General features: G+C 46.4%; 1 protein-coding gene across 9 annotated transcripts in view; it reads left to right on the top strand.

The window, feature by feature from the left end:
* TSC2 (TSC complex subunit 2) overlaps positions 1-19,312 on the top strand; it is a 35,311-nt gene extending 15,999 nt beyond the window's left edge. For 4 of the 9 annotated variants that reach the window (XM_037383316.1, XM_037383313.1, XM_037383311.1 and 1 more), the window contains 17 exons: positions 2,090-2,221; positions 3,970-4,134; positions 4,776-4,928; positions 5,092-5,204; positions 6,236-6,457; positions 7,244-7,459; positions 9,142-9,210; positions 11,406-11,566; positions 11,913-12,415; positions 13,216-13,291; positions 14,200-14,286; positions 14,523-14,709; positions 15,779-15,918; positions 16,128-16,206; positions 16,926-17,017; positions 17,306-17,404; positions 17,745-19,312. In XM_037383316.1, the coding sequence (XP_037239213.1) occupies positions 2,090-2,221; positions 3,970-4,134; positions 4,776-4,928; positions 5,092-5,204; positions 6,236-6,457; positions 7,244-7,459; positions 9,142-9,210; positions 11,406-11,566; positions 11,913-12,415; positions 13,216-13,291; positions 14,200-14,286; positions 14,523-14,709; positions 15,779-15,918; positions 16,128-16,206; positions 16,926-17,017; positions 17,306-17,404; positions 17,745-17,912 (2,662 nt within the window). In that variant the 3' untranslated portion in view covers positions 17,913-19,312. The remainder of the gene's footprint in view (positions 1-2,089; positions 2,222-3,969; positions 4,135-4,775; positions 4,929-5,091; positions 5,205-6,235; positions 6,458-7,243; positions 7,460-9,141; positions 9,211-11,405; positions 11,567-11,912; positions 12,416-13,215; positions 13,292-14,199; positions 14,287-14,522; positions 14,710-15,778; positions 15,919-16,127; positions 16,207-16,925; positions 17,018-17,305; positions 17,405-17,744) is intronic. The other 5 variants (XM_037383312.1, XM_037383317.1, XM_037383315.1 and 2 more) reach the window with 5 other exon arrangements.
* Positions 19,313-19,581: the final 269 nt, after the last annotated feature.

Genomic DNA, 19,581 nt, shown 5'->3' with positions numbered 1-19,581 from the left:
TAAATTGAGAGTGCCAACGCTGTGTTTTTCCATAGTGTTATCTGTCAAGTTGGTGTACTGGGTGGCAGACAGCTGCCTTCTGTGTATCTGGATGTCCTGATCTCTTTTTTTTTTTTTTTTTTTTTTTTTTTTTTTTAAATCTTGAAGCCATTATGTCAGTTTTAAGCAAAGCCTAACCTAATGTCTTTGGAAGTCAGAAGGTATCTTGCCCGCAGTCTTTCCAAGTAACATTTGCCAGGATAGGAGAGTATTCCTTGGAAGGCATTCAGTTTCTCTAACGTCCTTTACCTGCAGGGCTTACCTAAATTGGTTCACTTGACTTGCTTCAGTGTTAATGTGCAGTAAGCATACAGTGGCATTTGAACCCTGGGGAAAGTGCCTCTACTTTAACTGCAAGGCTCAATGAGTATCTTGCAATGAAGAAACACCATCCCTGCCCTAATGCTATAGCTGTGAACCCTGTTTTGTGTTTCATCTCTCCCATCTCCTCCTCTTTCATTCAGAAACTTGGAAGAGAAGCCTTTTGACACTTGTCTCTCAAATTAGAATTTCAACTAATCTTTTTTTCCAAAAACCTGTTAAATTCTACCAGGTTGGAATACTACTGTATCTAAAGGCTTTTGCTAACACTGCTGGATCACTTTCCACAGAAATCTCTGCTAAGGAGTGTGGGCTGTACTCAGGCAGCAACCCAAAACACCACAATGGCAGGATGCCACTGCCTCTGAGTCTGTCTGAACCTGGGTTCTGGCCAAGTGAGAGAGGAAAGAGCTTCAAGCAAATATCTGTTTCCTTGCTTGAGAAGCTTGTGTGCTTGCTTTTCACTCCTTAAGCCCAAAGATTAAGCATTTCTGTGCCGTAGCTGAGGTGCTGGGTGTTCCATGATCCCCGTGGTTCCCAGCGTTGCTGAATGGCCTGATGTTGGTGTAGGTGACTATCTCGGAGTACAGGCTTGTGCTCTCTGCAGTTGCATCTCCATCTGTGGCCAAAAGTGATCTGTCAGAGGTTGCTGGGAGAAGAAGGACAAATAAATTCTGATTCTTCCAGGTGGCTCTCTGAAGTGTAATAATTCACTGAAAGGAAGATGGCAAGTAATCATGTTTAGAAAGAGCCAGAAGGGTTAAATTAGTATCTTCATTTTAGATAGGGGGATGTGAACTGTTGGACCAACTGTTATGTCCAAATTAGTACCGATCCCAGACATGCAACTCAGCTGTGGCTAAAGTGCCTCTTAGATGTTAATTGCTGTCACCTCTTACCTGTGGTTGGCACCTGACAATGTAAAGGCTTATCTTCCTTTCTATTCCAGTTGAAAGTCAAGTGGGTTACCTCAAGCCACCGAAATAAGACAGCCTGTTTGACAGAAAAGCATCCCGCAGTCAGCAACAGCCAAGAGGATGTTTGTCTCCTCGCCCTCCCATCTGTGCAGTGAGAAGGATCAGTCCCATAGACACGGGTTGAGCCTCCCCCAGTGTCTCGAGCCGAGCTGAGGGGCACCCCTGAGTGGCCCTGGGGTTTTTTTTGCGATTCAGGGTAGAAGCTCAGATTTGGGCCAGGCCTAGCAGCGGTAGAGATGGCTGACACATTCCTGGGTCCCTTAGAAAAATGTGCTGCTGCCTGGTGTTGGTAAAGAATTTTAGGATCTGGTCTCTGTGGAAGTAGTCGGGCTTTTAGCCGTGCAGAAGTGGTGGGTTGGGGCAACACGAGGTGGCTGAACTGCACAAAACTTCTCAGACTTGAGAAATTTGTGCCAAATTAGCATTCAGGTGCTCTTGCCTTTTTTTAACAGCGCAGTATTCCAACTATCATTTCAATCAGTTTTTTGTTTTAACTTGTACTAATTTCATTTGTTTCGTAGCACATTTAAAATCTTGTTTTCAAAATGTGGTTTGTCTTTTTAATGCTTTCAGCTCTGCTTGTTTGTATGTTTTAATTTTTGTTTTCCTTTTTTGGCATTTGTTTTATTTTACATCACCCTCCGGGATCCCCCAATATTGACCCTGTGACCTGTGACCTTTCAACCTACATCCCTACAATGATTTCCTCCCTTCCTGTGACCTCTTTTGGGGCTTGGTGCTTCTCCACCTAGTAGTTTAAGACTAGCCAAAAATGCAAAGCAAGGCTTGAATAACTCTCCTCCAGTGAAAGAGCTGAAAGAATCCTCTGCAGTTGATGCCTTCCGATCCCGCAGCATCAGTGTGTCTGAACATGTGGTCCGCAGGTAGAGGCACTTTAAATGGGGAGAATCCAAGAGCAACTTAGCGCTTGGAAATTTTACTGCAAGGGTGGGTGGAAGCAGGGTGGATTTGCATGTGGGATGCTTGCATGACTTTGTTACGCGATGAAAAACTGGCCTTAGCCACAGCCAAAGGTTTTGGGAAAGTATCATGGATATTCTATGGCTTCCCAACGCTGGCTATTGGGCTGTCAAATCACACCGTGTGTTGTGTATGGTTACTTTGCCCTATTCTCTGATGCTTTAGCAACAAAATTTTCTTTTTTCACAGTGAAAGTGGTGCAGGGGAGAAAAACAGACAATAAAAACCCACAAAAAAAAAAAAAAGGAAAAAGGTTGCATTCTGTGGAAATGAAAGTCCTGCTTACAACTTCATCTTCTAAGCAGTGACTTGCCCCAGGCGAGGCTTTTAATACTCTGCAAAGTTAGATACAGACCCTCCTCCCAGACTATGAGGAGTAGTTCTGGCCTCCGTTTAGGATTTGTTCTTGGAGGCAGAGGGAGCTGATGGAAGTATTTTGGTCTAAAGTATGATGCTGTGAAAACCTCGGTTTGTCTTTCTGCAGAGCAGTGAAATGAATGCTCAGCCCATATGAAGCTATTGCCTTCATGACTAAAGAGACTTAAGTTTTGATTGCAGGCATTGATCTGCTCACAGGAAAGACAAATCTATTTACGCTAGTTTTTAAAACTTATTTCTGGAGTGCTTCCCTTGAAGCGTTAAACTGCTGCCTATGATGTGTTGGTTTAAAATCTGAACCTGAAGATTTGTCCCTTAATCTGTAAGGATTGCTGTCAGTGGAACTTTTTATTTTCTGTGGTTTTTATCTTTGACTGTGGGGTGTTTGGGGGAAAGACACTGCAGTGACTGAATTGTGAATACAATTCTGGCACTTCATTCTCTGATATCCCCATTACTCTATTAGGTCATTTTCTTCTCTTGTATTTATGTGTAAATGGTAGCAGCTAAAAGTTCAGATAATTACCCGTAATGATGCCAAAGAAGTTGCCACATCATAAAAAATTTGGCTGTGCCTCAGCTTAGTTTGTATTACAGTGGCATAAGGAGTCATGTTTATAAAATATTGCAATCCAGACTGTTAGTGCAATTGCTTTAAATCGCATTGCTAACGTGGCTGATTCGAAAGCAGAGTAGCTCTCTATTCTTGTGCCAATTTCCTGTTCAGAGTGCAATTTTTTTCTATTTCAAATTAAATTAGGTTTTACGTAGTTACTGAAATTGGAGGGAAAAAGTAATATACGAAAGGGGTGCAACAGAGAAAAAAGCAAACCACAGGGTTATAAAGTTAAGTCTAGAGTGCCCCGATTTATGGCTCATGGGCAATATGTTGCCTGGGAAACTGCAGGTCATGGGACACTGGCCTTCACTGTAGAACTGGGAACTCAAAGCATGGTGCTGCCACTCGCTGCTTGGTGCACTTGCCCATGGGCCACCAACATCAGAGAGCACTGGCCTGGCCTAGTCAGGTGACAGACATTTAAACGTTTCTCAGTCTCTCAAGGTAAAATACACTTTCTGCAGTGACAATCTACAAAGCACAACATGAGGCTAATGCAAAAATATTTTTATTACATCCTGGGTTTAATGTCTGGCCACCTCTCTGATCTGGCACATGCATGTATTGCAGGTTGTTCTGCATCACGCTGCCTTTCGGGTGACAGGGACAAGTGTTTTGCAATGTGATCTGTCAGTTGGAAAATTTCTCTTCTAGTCGGATACAAACATCCATCACTAGTTCAAGCCTGGGCTCTGCAGATGAAAACTCGATGGCTCAGGCTGATGACAACTTAAAAAATCTCCACCTGGAACTCACTGAGACCTGTCTGGATATGATGGCTCGATACGTCTTTTCAAACTTCACTGCGGTGCCTAAAAGGTAGGGGTCAGTCGGTGACCACGGGAGAGATGTGTGTGTTTGAGGTTCATATTTCACTGCATTAGTGGAAAATTACCGTGACACATTTGAGATTCTGGCAGGGCCCAAGCTCGGAAGCCATTCCTCGCAGATAAAATCTGGCTTGGCTAAATAGGTTAGATGAGAGAAATCCGTTGTAGCCGATCGGTCTTTGCCTCGGCCTTGAAGTGTTCCGTGGGAGATGCCTTGAAGGCACATTGGCTGTGAGCCGGGCTTTGCTCCCTGCCCTTGCCGGGTAATCACAGTCTTCGCTGTAGCACCGAGTGCGGCGCCAGCTGGCTTCAAATGGAGGGCATTTGCTTTTCTTGCCAGCCCTTCCCGGAAGGAGACACGTAGCTCGGCCAGGGCTCATTCCCTTCTGCTTTCTGACGTGTGTCCAGGATTGAACTAGACTGCTCTAGTGGTGGGTGTCCTGTTAATTGGTATTAAATTCAGCTCATCCCATGTCCTGATGGATAAAGTGTATGTGGATGAGCAGGGGGTATATGTTAAAAATGCCGTATGAAGAAGGAGAGCAGGCAGTACCTCCTGCGTAGTTACGTGAAACGAGCCACCCGTGTAGGCTCTGTGCTCTGCAGTCTTCATCACAGACGTGGTTCTAGGTCTCCCGTGGGCGAGTTTCTGTTGGCTGGAGGAAGGACGAAGACGTGGCTGGTTGGTAACAAGCTGGTGACCATCACAACAAGTGTTGGAACAGGCACAAGGTCCCTGCTTGGCCTCGACTCTGGAGAGCTCCAAAACAGCACAGAATCAAGGTAATTTTGGCTCCCCTTTCTGGATCTTTCCACCTAACAAAGGCACTGAAACCGCTGTTACAGTGCATCTTTTTAGGTTTCCCTCTTAAAGGAAAATGAATGTCTTATTTGTCCATTTGACTGATTGCTCTCTCAGTATCATCAGTATCCTCTTTCTCCACAGCTCAGACCCTGTTTTGCAAGTGAGACAAACTAAAGAAGCACCAGCAAAACTGGAATCTCAAGCTGGGCAGCAGGTTTGCAGAAGCTCCCGCAACAGAGTCCGATCCATGTCTGGTAAATTCCTGTACTGGAGTCTTGCTGCCATTTCTGGGGCCAGGTCGCAGGCGTAGGTGCCCAAGTGCCTCCTGAAGGGACCCGTGTCTGAACTGATTTGAGAGGCTGGACCTGTCGGGTATTTAATAGCAGGCAGACAGCAGCAGCTGCTGGCCTTGGGGGTGGTGGTGCTGCTCCTGCTTGCCTCTCCTTCCAGGAAAGCTTTGTGATCAGTTAAGCGGTGAGCACTTGCAGTGAGAATCACCTGTGTTTATCTAATCTCGTGGTTTCTAAGACAGACGTGGAAGGTAAAGGTCTCCGAGGTCTCTGTCATGGTTTAATCCCAGCCAGCAACTAAGCACCACACAGCCGCTCGTGTGCTCACTCCACAGGGGAGAGGATCAGAAGGGTCAAAGTAAGAAAACCTGTGGGTTGAAAGAAGAACAATTTAATAATTTAAATAATAAAAATTTTAAAAATCGATAATAATAATAATACAACAGTAATGAAAAGTAAAATAACACAAAAAGGGAGAGAAATAAAACCCAAGAAAAACAAGTGATGCAAATGAAAAACAATCGCTCACTACCAGGTGACGGATGCCCAGCCAGTTCCTGAGCAGCAGCCCCCCAGCCAGCTTCCCCTCTAGTTTCTGTGCTGAGCGTGATGTCGTATGGTATGGAACATCCCTTTGGGCACCTGGGGTCAGCTGTCCTGGCCATGTGCCCCCCACCCCAAGCTTCTGGTGCGTCCCTGGCCATCTCGGTGGCACGGCAGCATGAGGAGCTGGAAATCCCTTGACTCAGCGTAAGCACTGCTCTGCAGCAACTAAAACATCAGTGTGGAATCAACATTATTCTCACCCTAAATCCAAACCATAGCACTATACCAGCTACTAGGAAGAAAATTAACCCTATCCCAGCTGGAACCAGGACAGTTCCCAACATTGTGTGTGCAGCTGCTAGAGGAGCTTAAAAGATTTATTACTTCTGAGATATTTTTAGTGGTAACTAAGCATGGCTCTACCTTCTGGTTTGTGTCTGTCTTGCTAGGTGGTCATGCCTTACGTGTTGGTGCCTTAGACAGCTCAGCCTCCCATTTTCCCAGTGGCTCAGCTTCCCAAGGGACACAGGGTCCTCCTGCTCCTGCATCTCGATCAGAGAAGACTAATCCTGCTCCACAGACACCTCTGCAGAAAGAAAAAGCAAACTTAGCTGCGTATGTCCCGCTTCTGACGCAAGGATGGGCAGAAATCCTAGTGCGCAGACCCACAGGTATCTTGAGCTGGGTGTGGAGTGAGTTCTTTGACTTGCTAAGAAACCAGAGCTTGGGTGAAGAAGAAAAATCCATATTTAATTGTAAATGGATCTCTTTAGTGCTTACAGCTTACACATTTGGTATTTGATTTTTTGAAATCACTCTTTAGTGTTTTAAATCTGCAGAAGACCTGTGAAAAGATTGAAGCAGGGGCTTAAATCTGTATGTTAAGTAGGCACTGTTACAGAAATGGAGCCAGATAATGTCAACCCTACTTTACATTTCCCGTTTTTACACTGCTCTGTGGTCTTTTCTGAAAATCTGTGCGGTGTTTTAGCTTCCCATGCTAGATTCGAGATGAGTGAGGCTTACGGCTAGAGCAGCTGCATAGTTGTGCCTGCTGTTAGGGAAGGAGTAATGACTTATTCATGGTCAGAATTCTTGAATACTGGTTTGTTAAACAACTTTAACAGGGAATTGTCTATTTCAGCTGAAAGTTGCTTCATGAGAAAGAAACTGACCTGGTATCGTTAATTACAATACCTGAGTGTTTTGGATGCCTTTTGGGAATCTGCTGTAGTAATGAGTTACCAAGCTTGGGGTGAAGTACAGAGCCCTGGGAGCTACTTACTGAAAATGGGAAATCAATCAAGTGATTCTGCCTAATGTCTGGAGAACTGGGAACTTGGTCCGTTTCGATTTTTACTTGCAAAATCCAAAACAATTTCTACTTTTTTCAATGCGAGTTGTAAACTTTCTGGAGTTGGGAATACTTAATACTCTTCCCTAATTTTTCTTACCAGGTAACACAAGCTGGCTAATGAGTCTGGAGAACCCGCTCAGTCCATTTTCTTCAGATATTAACAACATGCCCTTGCAAGAGCTCTCTAATGCACTCATGGCTGCAGAGCGTTTTAAAGAACACCGAGAAACGGCTCTATATAAATCCCTCTCTGTCCCCTCCTCCAGCCTGGCCACCGGGACGGCCAAACCATCGCTTCTGCAGCGTTCCAACACAGGTGAGGGATGTCAAGCCAAGTAGCGTGTCCAGCGTAGTAGCCTGTGTCAGTAGCCTGTTGAAAGTCCATTGAAGTTTCTGGAGGTCTTTTAGAACAGTAAAGTTAGTAGCATGAGGAATAAGATAGCAATGGGAAGGGGAATCAGTTCTTGTCTTAGAAGTTTTTAGTGAAAAATTCCCGTCCTCCTTGCTTCTGATGCTTCATCGGAAAAGTACGTCTCTTTCTTAAAGAGAAGAAAGAGAGGACTGATGGAGCTTCTTTGGAGGGGTGATGTGTCTCCTGCTGTTTCCCAAATGAAAATGAACAAAGTCATGGATCCTTTCCCTCTTCCACCTGTTTGGGGCTGATGTGGGCATCCCACGTGTGGATGGATCTTCCCATGCAGTGTTTCCATTTCCATTCGTCTTCAGCACGGGAGTTTGTGTCGGGCACTCGGAGCGCTAGGTCCCTGCGAGAATGGCCTGCTACAGACCTTGCCACCGGGGTCTGTTGGTTGCCACTGTCTTTTACAGCACGAGATAGAGAACGCAGATTCTGCTGGGTGTGGATTTCCACACCTCTTAAAAGGACTGTAGCTTTCAGGCTGGTGCAGCTGAATTTCGATAGCTTTAGATTAACACAGTGGCCAGGGCTTTTCACTGGATTTACTTCGGTGCTAGTTCACTTCTGAAAGAGCTGTTGCTGTTGGGGGGTTGGTGTTGACCAACAGCTAAGATTTTTTTAAGCTTTGTGTAATCCCTGCTCAAAGCTCTTACCATTAATATCCAACACTTGGGGCTCTCCGCACTGCTGGCGCTATCAAACCTGAGCAGTGGTAACAGCAGACAAGGCGTTTTTGGGGAGGTGGCATCAATGGTGTGGACTGTTTGGAAAGCTGGTACAAATGGTGGTTTTCAGCTTTGTTTTAAACAGGGCAGGATATGATTTTAGGATTCGGAATGTGTAAACACATAATTAGAGTAAAAATAAAATTATCACCTTTTAAAAAAAATCTAAATTCTTATCTATGAACACTTCTTATTACTCCTACAAATTGTTGGTGTATAGGTGCTAACTGATCAGTTGAAAGAAGCACCCACCTGAGTGCCACTCCTGTGGCAGTCCAGGGAAATAATTTTGGCCCCATTCTTTTTAAGACGGCTTCTAGAGTAGACTTGCTGGAGCTGAGTGGCAAATGGATGTTTTGAAGAAGTTTTGGTGTCAGACTGTCATATGCATGTTGTTCTTCCTCTTTAGAGGTTAAAACTGTGAATCTTTATCTATGTTTCTACTCTTCAGATTCTTCTGTGTGTTTTAAAAATGATCGTTTGCCAAAAATGCGTAGCTCAGGAAAAGCTCAGACTGGTTTCCTGTGTGTGCTAGGGTATAACTAAGGAATTTTCTGTTTCTAAAACTCACAAAGATGCGTTCTTCAAAGAGAGCAGTTTGAGTCTACATTGTTTGAATGTGTTTATGCCTCCTTATTTGTGTTGAGACCTTGTACCCTTAAAGTATCCCTTTGGCATCTAGTGAGCTTATCCCAGCTTGTTCTTTCCTTTTGGTTTTTTTTTTTTTTTTTAATTTATTTATTTTAAAATAGGCTCTTGGTTACATTTTAAACTCTGTGCTTTTTAATTTTATTTTTTTTTCATATAGTCTCTCCTTCCTTTTGATGTAGCTGCTCACTTGATTTCCCTTTGCAGTGGCCTCTTTCTCTTCCATGTACCAGTCCAGTTGTCAAGGGAAGTTGCACAGGAGCATATCCTGGGCAGGTATATTTATATATCTTTAAGGGAAAAAAAAAAAAAAAAAAGTATTGCCATAGCGGAACACCTCTGATTCATAGAAAATGTATCCCTCATACTTCATTTTCCCCTTCCATGTCTCCCGTCTGTACCCAGTCTCATTACTCTCAACAAATGGGATCTTGACTAGCATGAAGAAGTCCAAGCCAGATCCAACATTTGCAAGTGCAGACAATTTCTTAAAGCTTCTGTTTTAGCTGGGGTGGATTGTGAGTCATGAGGCACAGTGTTAAATGACCTGTCAAAATGTCTGAGTGACTTGATTAATTGAATGACTTATTTTCAGCTTCATTTTACAATTGGCTTTGTGTTCTGCTAAATGTAAAAGTTCCCACTTCTGAGAACAGCATAGTATGCTACAGGACAAGCTACCCTGAAATGAAATCCCATGCTACTCAGCCCACAGGAATCTGTCAGAATTGGACACAGAAAAGATAAAAGGAGCTGATACATATATCTGATACATATATATATATTTATATATATGTGAATTTTGACGTTGTTACAACAGATGCTGGTTAAAAGTTTTTTAAATAAAGAAAGAAGAAATATATTTCAAGAGAAAACCTGCTAAATTCTAGCTTTTTCAAGGCTCTTTAGTACCATAAAATCTTTCTCTAGTAAAACTGACTTAGTAATTAAATGGAGATCAAATTGCATACCTTATGAGCACAACACCTGCAATGCTTTGATAATCTGCAGTGCTTTGTGATTTTAATTAGAGGGTTGAAATGTCTTTCTGCCTTCTTTCCTTCACTGGAAAATTCTTTGTAGAGCAGCAGGGTGTTCTTAACTGCTGGTTCTTGTTGACATAAGCCTCTTAAAGCAACACAAAAATGCTGCAGTAAAATATTTTTCTGTACTTCTCTCTGCTCATATTATTCTCTTCCCACCTAAAGAATAATTAGTGAGTGCTTGCATTATTTAAAAACACCAGCAATCTTGGCAGTAGTGTAAGAGCTAGGGCAGCTTGGAAACACTGGGTATGTGCAGGTGTGTTCTGGCTTGGACAGCTAACCAGATCAGCACGTTGTTTTGGGGTTGTTTTTTTTTTATTATTATTTTGTTTTATGTTTTTTAGAAGGTATGTGTGTGCAATGCTAACTCTTAATTGCTTCTTTGAAATAACTTTGGTCCTGCGAGCTGAAATCAATCCAGGAAAAGCTGCTTTAGTGATTTCTTTTTTCTTTTTTTTTCTTTATTTTGCTGATTTTTTTGTGTGTGCTAATTTATTTATTTTATTTTTTTTTTTACTTTGGAAAACAAATCTTGGCCTTTCAGATTGGTCTTCCGGTCCCCTTGTGTGCATAATGGGAAGCCTCCTGTTCTCCAGCCTTTTCCTCAGGACAAAAAAGCAAGGCCAAGAGGGGCCTTTGGTCAGACTCATCCCTGTGGTCAGGGTCACTGCCTGGAGTAGAGACAAGGTTAAGTGCTGCGATAACCTCCTCCACCCTAGGCAAGGCTTCAAGGAGCTTTCTTGTCAGCGTGGTTTCATTAACCATTTGTCTGATCAGATGCCACATGCAGGTTTCCCAGTACTGCTGCAGTGCATGTATTACTTTTGCTCTCGTGTCCTTTCATACGTCTAGGGCTGAATTGTTTTGCTTCTACTGAGACATACCAGAAAAACTGCCAAACTGCAGGTAAATGGCTCCTTGTAAAATTTCTTATCTCCTTCTAGACCACTACAAGGCACAGGAGCATTGCATTTCAGTACAAGAAAAACTTAATTTTTTGCCCCCTCGCATAGAACTGATGTCTTCATTGCCTGGATAACGATGAACTTTTAATGCTAGTCTTGTACTTTCTTACATCTCTGTAGTTCCTGTCTGTCCTGATAACCGAGCATTGATGTACAAGGTCCCATTTCCTCATTGTCCCCTGCTTGTTCATCAGTAACAATTGGAAACAGCTGCACTTATTTTGGCCAAAGCAGATGCAGCCCTTTGCTGTGAGGGTAAGGTGATCAGTTATTCTATGCAGAAAGGGGGACCAGGAGCAAGTCTGACATGACAAGAAATCAAAGAACCAGAGCAGTCATTCAATGTGGCCTTCCGTTGAAATCCCGTAGGGAAAAGGCTGGTACTTCAGAGGAGAGGATGGGGGCCTGCCGGTCTGTGCCTCTCTACAGACTTCAGTTCTTCTGCCTTGTGTCTCGATAGAATCCGCGGTGGTGCTGGAGGAAGGGAGCCCCTCAGAGGTGGAGCTAAAGGAGACCGAGTTCCCAGCTGAGTCTCCAGAGAGCGAGGACATTGAGACTTCATGCTCTGAACAAGTCCTGAGTGAGGAAAGGTTTGGTAAACCCCAGGAGCCTTACAGCAGGGTAAGAAAAAACAGGTTAAGCAGTTGTGTCCTCTGTGGCAGCCCCATCTTTAGCCACACGGGAGAAGTGCCCGTGCTCGGATGAGTCCCTCTTGGCACCCTCTGAAACAAGTCACTCATGGTGCCATGGGGTCACGACTGAGAGTGGGGGTGGCCTGCGAGCGATGCCCGCAGAGCGGTGGCAGTACCTGCCTGTTCTGTGCAGCGGCGCAGCCTGCGCTGCGTTGTACTTGGCACCTTTCCGCTCGCCTTTCGCTGGAAGTGTCGGGGTGCCTAGAGCGCTACTGTTGTCAGCTTTTATTTTGAGTAGCAGGAAAACTGTTAATCTTGGTTTCTCCCTCTTTAAGTCCTCCTCAACCTCCAGCCAAGAAGAAAAATCTCTGAAGTCGGAAGACCTGGTAGAGGGTGGAATTCCCATCGGGAGAGTCCTGCCGTCAGAGGACGGCCGAACACTGGAGGAGCTTTCCTTCCAGCCATCCCAGCCGCTCAGCAAGTCGAGTTCTTCCCCCGAGCTACAGACGCTGCAGGAGGTCCTCAAAGATGCAAATGGCAGAGAAGTAACAAGGAGGCTGAGCACAGAAGTGAAATCCAAATCCCAGTCTGGGAACCTGGAAGGGGAAGGACTGGGCAGTTGGCTGGGCAAGGGGGAGGACACTGGAGTGACTGGGTCAGGTGGCTTGGATGGCACCGGTCCTGTCACCTCGCCTCGCTCCCCCTCCGGGCACCGGCCCCGAGGGTACACCATCTCTGACTCAGCCCCATCAAGGAGGGGAAAAAGGATCGAGAGAGATGCCTTCAAGAGCAGGACAGCAGCCTCCAATGCTGAGAAAGTACCTGGGATAAACCCAAGGTGGGTGGAGGGGCTGGTCTGAAGCTGGAAACGGTGAGCTCAGAGCCGCAGCCGTGGCTGGATTCGTTTGAGGGGGTCTGCTGGTTTTGTGGGATCTACAAAACTGTATCTGATTAAAAAGAAAGATTAATTACCTGTTTTTTCAGGAGCTGATACAGACATGTTGAACCCACTACCACCAAACTAACTGTGATTTAGGAAACAGGTCACTTAAATGGTGAAAGAAATACATAAATAGTTTCCTTATGTTCTTTATCCCAGGTTAGGGTCCAAATGGACATGTGGCTTGAGTGCAGGTCACCTAGAGTTAATTCTGCTGTGACCAGGATGTATTTACTAGTCTTGCAGTTCAAGAAATACAATGTGCAAAATACTAAGAAGAAGGAAAGGGGGTGTCATAGTTGGGTTTTGCTCAAAATTGCATTATGTGACAATCTTCACCTTACTGAGGGCAGGTAAAATACACGTCTCTAAAATAGTTTTCTCTGCTAGCCTAGAACTGCCCCCGTAGCTGTGAGGCAGGAGTGCATTCCTACTCCTCCATTCTGCATAAAGATTGCCTTTTGAACGGGGAATTTGCGCAGCTGCCGCTGTTTGACATAACCATTGTATTTTATGACGGGGTCTATTACAAACTGCAGGCAGTCCAGGTACCTAGCGTCTGTAGAAAATGAGTAATACTCTGTTAGCATTTTAATCGCCTCTGTTTTTAATTCTGTACATAACGTTCTTATATACAACAGATCAAAATGGACGTAACTTTTATGGTAACAAGCCTTTTTCCTCCCTCTCCCCCTTAGCTTTGTGTTTTTACAGTTGTACCACTCCCCATTCTTTGGCGATGAAAACAACAAGCCCCTTTTGTTGCCAAATGAGGTAGGCAAGGATTTATTTATTTTTTTTTTAATTCTTGCAGTTAATTTTTCTAAGCTCATTACTTTTTTTTAACATAAATGATAGTAATGAACATCCAGCTCAGATGATGTGATTTAAAGGCGTTTCCTACCAACAATGCTACAGGTGGGAGATATTCTGTACCCCAGCCCTGGCGGCTCCCGCTTTATGGCTCTGGATTGAATTTGAGACATTGGGAGATTGTGCTGGTGCCGTTCCAGAATCCCAGCCAGAAGGCAGGATGATTTGTGGAGTTTTGGGGCTTGCTGGTAGGAGTGCCGGCTGAGAACTGAGCATTAGGTGATACTGGCAGAATGTCACTGGGCAAACCTGCCAGCCCTCCATATAACCGGGAGTGGCCAAGGAGCTGCGGCCACATGAGAAATTAGTCATAAACTTCCTGGAGGAGCAGTGCTGGAATTGGGGGTCCTGTGAACTGAGCACCACAGACCCCCTGCTGGTGGTTTTCCCCTCACTTCAGGTTCGGGTGGTCAGGCCGTAGGGAGCCTCGGTGAGAGGAGGTGATGCCTTGGGCTAAAAACGTTCTCCAGAGCACGGCACGTGATAATTTTTCATGCTTGGAGCTTAAATGAAGATGTGATGTAATTTGTCATGGCAAGCGCATCTAACCCGTGCAGTTTGCCAGATCGATCTCACCTGTAGTACAAAACCAAGGAGGTGTGGTGGCAGATGCCATAAGCACTGCTCTGTACCTCGGACTGATGATGTCCTGTGCCCTTGCAGGACAGAGTTGGGCAGCATTTGTCAAGGAAGTCACTAGTGAAGGTCAGGAAATTGTGCTTACTTCATTGTCCTGAAGGGCTTTTAGGGAGGGCAGTGCGTGTGCAGAGGTAAAGTTTTTAAAGACGTGACCGATGTTTTGATTGTAGACGTTTGAAAGATCGGTGCAGCTCCTGGATCAAATCCCTTCGTACGACACACACAAGATCGCAGTGCTCTACGTTGGAGAGGGCCAGGTGAGTTGTGTGCAGACGCATCAATCCTGCAATAGTTACATCTGCACAGAAGGCCAGGGAGTGCTACTGCAGCTGTGAGATTTGTCCTGCTGCTGCAGTAGCCTGCCTTTTCCTTAGTTTCTTGCACTGAAAATCAGTGCCTGCCTGAAGCCCTTCTAGGAGGGTAATAACCATCACTGGTGCTGATTGAGTGCTCTCAGCGCTCAGTGTGGGACTCCCATGTTCTTACTTCCTAGAGTAACAATGAAATCGCAATTCTGTCAAATGAACACGGATCCTATCGCTATACGGAGTTCCTGACTGGGTTAGGGAAGCTCATTGAGCTCAAAGACTGTCAGCCGGATAAAATTTACCTTGGTGGCCTGGACGTGTGTGGGGAGGACGGACAGTTCACCTACTGCTGGCACGATGACATTATGCAAGGTAAGGTGGCTCCAGAAGCTGGAAGTGGAAGGATGGTCTCTTCTCATCTTGAGACTGACCTGCCTTCTGCAAACAGTTTCTTTTCCAGGGATGTGGTAAAGACAACCTGGGGCTTTGTTCTCTTCCCGTTCTCTCTCTGGTATCTCTGCAAGCCACATGTTACAGTTTGGAGAGGTGCATATACCTGCCTTACTTACTCTACAGCAATTTTAAAATAGTGTGCTTTATTGAAGGTTGATATGGTTTGGCGTAGAGGTTTGTTCTTGAGCTGCTGTGAAGGCCGTTAACAGAGGGTAGCGTGTACGTGTCAGAACTGCTAAGCGTTTCTCTGAAGGACAGTACTGAAAGCGGGAGGGTTGTCATTACTGTGGTCACTGCTAATTGAACTGCAGCATTACCCAGCTCTGGCAGCACCAAGCAGTGCAGATACCATCCAGGATCCAACAAGCCATGATGAACTTCCCAGATTTTTCATACAGTTCTCTGCATCCCGTACATAGCCCGGTTCAGCGGAGCAGCTGCAGGTTACTCACTGTGGCCCTGGTGCTCTGCAGAGCTCAGTTAGGGGAACTCCTGGTTTAAGCTGTTTAACTCTTCCTCCTGAAACCAGCCTCTGCTCACCGTGCTGCTGTGGTCACGGAGGAGACCCCCGGCAGCACTTCGGCAGTTCCCTGTTCGTTTCCTATGAGGAGGCAGCTGGCCGGCGTGACAGCACGCTGCTCCCAGTGTGTGCGGGGCACACGCTGACAGCCGGGCCCTTAATGCACTTTGCTGAGTGCGGTGCTGGGGAAGGCTTGGCAGGGCAGGATCTAAAAACTGGAGGGAGTTTCAGGAACGGCCTTTTCGCTGGCCACTGCGCTCCGTGCTCCAGGTACCACTGGGGCAATCCAGTGGGAATGGATTCAGCTGTCACAAATGGGGACGAACCTATCGAGGGGGCATAACTATTTTTTTATTATTGTGGTGCTGGTACTGCTTTGTCTTCCAGAAAAGTGCTGCATGTTGCCCACCGCTGCTTGCAGCACTGCTTTCCCAGGCCAGCCTGAGGATTTTTCTGTTTCCTCTTCAGCCATTTTCCACATTGCTACTCTGATGCCCACAAAGGATTTGGATAAATATCGCTGTGACAAGAAAAGGCACCTGGGGAATGATTTTGTCTCTATCATTTACAATGATTCTGGAGAAGACTTTAAACTGGGAACAATAAAGGTACAAGATCTTACTTGTGGGTGTGTTATGAAACAGGCGCGTGGGTGGTTGTAAAACCTTAATCTGATGCGTGTTATCTTAGCAAACAGTGTCGAGATCATGAATGGAGGTTATTTGCCTTGGTGGGTTCACATGTGTGTTTATGGCATTCACAAGTCACGATGGCTGCTAGTAAAATGTATATGACCGTTTTATCGTTTTCTGACCAGGGTCAGTTCAATTTTGTGCACGTTATCATCACACCGCTTGACTATGACTGTAACCTGGTGACGCTGCAGTGTCGGAAAGGTAGGAATCCCTCCAGCCTTTGTTCTCAGGCTTTCCCGTATTGGTGGTGCAATAACTGCCTTCACTTTGCAGCATTTTTGTGTTTCAAAAGTAAAAACTTCCAGGAGAAACTCTCCGAAAGCCATTTGCTGCCCAGTTATGCCTGGATATGTCCTGTTCATGTATCTTCCCCAAGATAAGAGGTATCTTCCCGTTGTACCACTCACACTCTCTTCAGACTTAAGACAAAGTGCCAGCAGAGCAGAGCAGGTCCCTCCAACAGTTGCTTGGGAATACTGGAGGAGAGAGGAGGTGGAGGTCCCTGTGGCTTTGGCCTCTGCTGTCCTTTCCAGCACCACAGGGCCCGATACTTGGGAACTGGTCACGGCTCCGTGCGAGCTCAGCAGTGCTGGTGCAGTGAGCTGCAGGGGCGTTTGCTGTCCTCTGATCAAAGGGGCACTTCTGGGTGTTTTGCACTCACGCTCTGGTTCTGCGACGCGGGCCCAGCAGTCTCTCCTCAAACCTTTACAGAGCAGCTGGAATTTGGGCACCAGCTGTGTTAAGTTGCAGCGTGAGTTCTGTTACAATTAGAGCCGTGGAGCTGGATGGAAAGGAACTTCTGAGGTTCTGTGATGCGGTCCCTCAGGTTTATGTTACATATCTGTTTAGTTACTTGGCAACCTTTGGCTTGTTCTTAACTGTCTTACAAGGTTTTTTTTTCTTATTCTTTTAAAATAAAGACATGGAGGGTCTCGTGGACACGAGTGTTGCCAAGATCATCTCTGATAAGAACCTGCCCTTCGTGGCCCGTCAGATGGCCTTGCACGCTAACGTGAGTACCCCTGAGCTCCCCAAGACCTGCTGTCTTTCAGCTGGTGTCTTAGTCCGTCACCAGCTTCCAAGGAAATGAGTAGGGCTTGTGAAAGCAAATAAGTAAGTTTTCTGCTTCAGTTATTGCTGTCAACCTTTGAAGTCAAAGTTAGTACGTAAACGGTTATAACTTAGAGCTGTATTTCAGTTGCTGTCAAACTGTACTGAGATGTGCTGTTCATTTTATTGCTGTGGTTATGTTAATGTGCCTCCTCTCATTCCCTGCTTCTCCCCACCCTTCCCACATTAGATGGCGTCCCAGGTTCATCATAGTCGATCAAACCCTACTGACACCTACCCATCCAAATGGATTGCAAGGCTGCGCCATATCAAGAGGCTACGGCACCGGGTGAGTAAAGCTGGCTGTTCTGCGGCTTTGGAACTGGGCTCTGCCTTACAAACAAGGCACGCTAAAATCAGCTGTCAAAACTTGCCGAGTAAGAGGAGCAATACATGCGTGAAGGTTAGAATCCAGCTCTTGTGGGAATGACAAGCGTAGCAGTGTAGGTCTGGACATGTGAGCTTCCATCCCTGGTGGCAAAGGGTTTGGGAACCCCAGTATCTGGACACAGAGCTGCACCCCCTCGGCCCTGTGCTAGGGAAGGTGGGACAAACCTGCGTAACCTGTTCCGCCCTGCCCAGAGTGAGTTTCAGAGAATGGAGCTTACCTGTTCTCATTTGACTTCCAGCTACGTGAAGAAACCCAGTACCAGACCCCCGGCCTTCCCCTGCAGATGCATCCCTCTGCTCCGACAAAGCCCCCTCCCCAGATCGCCCAGGACCCTCCACCCACCTATGAGACCGGCCAGAGGAAGCGGCTGATCTCCTCCGTGGACGACTTCACCGAGTTCGTGTAGGTCCCAGCGGGTCGGTGTGTGCTCTGGGACGGACGAGGCAGCGGAAGCGTTTTACCTGCGTGCCGGCTCCGTGCGGCTGCATGGACAGAGGAGGGGCTGGCAGGCGCGGCGTGGCTGTGCTGCTTGCACGTGGACTCGGCATTGAACCACACCGGGAGGCTTGAACGTTTCACTGTCTCAGCCTGCCACTGTTGTCGGATGAGGACACTGTATCCCCAGCAGATGCTCCAGGAGAGGACCAACTCTATGTGTTTTGTTTTTATTTGGTTTGAGCTGTTTCAAGGCTTCCATCTCCGATGGGAATTTTCCTGCAGAACCTTTCTTTGGACTCCTTCCACACCGGCGTCTGGTGGAAGCAGACAAAGTATGATATTCTGCAGTTCATCAAGTAGTTGGAAGATGCAGGAATTTTGATGATTTTATTGGGAATGAAGTATGAAGTACTGAAAATCCAGTCACTATTTCTAAGCACCCTGGAATCCCAGCTCCTCTCCCAGCCTCGGTGCCTCTCAGCACTTGAACTCTTCAGGCTCAGACACGTTCTGCTGCCAGCTCTGGCAAGAGTTAACTTGGGTTCTCGGGTGACCTGCCAGATGCTGCTTAAATTCCCAAGGATTCATCTCCATTTAGAGAGATTCACAGCAACCCCTCCTCGTTCAACAGAAACAATTTTGCTGCCAGAAGTAACACAGAAGAGGGGGGCAGATGCCACTTGCCCGAGCAGCAGAGCGCTGGGCCACAAGGTGCTTGTGATGACCGGCCCGAGCTCCCAGGCTGATGGCAGGGATCCAGCCCAAGGACAGACCTGGCTTCCAGGTTCACCTGCAGGATTTCCACTGGTTGCAGCGATGCTGGGGTAACTCTTGTCCTTCTCCGTGCACCCAGTAAATCCTTTTTTGAAAGACTATTGACATGTCTTGGGGCATCATCTCCGAGTGAGTTTTGCCTGTTGCACTAACGCATAGTGACAGTCTCCTCCTGGCACCTCGGGAACGAGCGGCCCTGTCCGTGCATGCGGGTACAGGTGGAACGGGATTATGTAGCCCATCTTGTGGTAAGATGGTCATCAGACACTACACTACCAAACTGGGAGAAACCATGTAAGCTGGACTATACTGTGAGTACTTTATCTCCTGCTCTGTCAATAAATGGGAAGCGCGGCTTTTTGGTACCAGGTAACAGCAGCGCCCTTGCGATGGCGATGAAGCAAGTGCAATCTGCACAGGGAACTGTGAAGTGGCAGGCGAGGGGACTGAAGTGATGCTACTAGCTTGTGCAGGGCTGTTTGGGAACTCTAAGTGTATGTTGTGTTTTGAGTGTTTCCAAGTCATAAAGGAAATAAAATATTCTTCTGGTCAGTGGGTTCTTGCCGGCCTGGGAAGATTCTGACTGTTTCGTAATAATGTAAATTCCTTTCTCCTTTTCCCCTTTCCATTTTCTGATCTGTGTCACTCATTTCAGTAACCCAGTGCTGGACGGGGTGCGATACCGGGCTGTGTTCCAGTGCCTGCGCTGGGGATGCTCCCTTGGTTCAGCTTCAGGTGGCCCTGGGACAGGGGCCGCCTCTGTCACGCTGCCCACCCAGGGGAGCCAGAGCAGCCGCGTGCCCTCGCCGAGGTTTGTGCAGCCGGGGCCGAGCGAGCCCTTGTGCCACCCTCTGCCGGGCTGA

Source organism: Falco rusticolus, chromosome 4 (assembly GCF_015220075.1).
Source record: "Falco rusticolus isolate bFalRus1 chromosome 4, bFalRus1.pri, whole genome shotgun sequence".
NCBI classification, from domain to species: domain Eukaryota; kingdom Metazoa; phylum Chordata; class Aves; order Falconiformes; family Falconidae; genus Falco; species Falco rusticolus.
The sequence above is the reverse complement of the archived record's forward strand: the minus strand, read 5'-3'. Positions and strand labels throughout refer to the sequence as shown.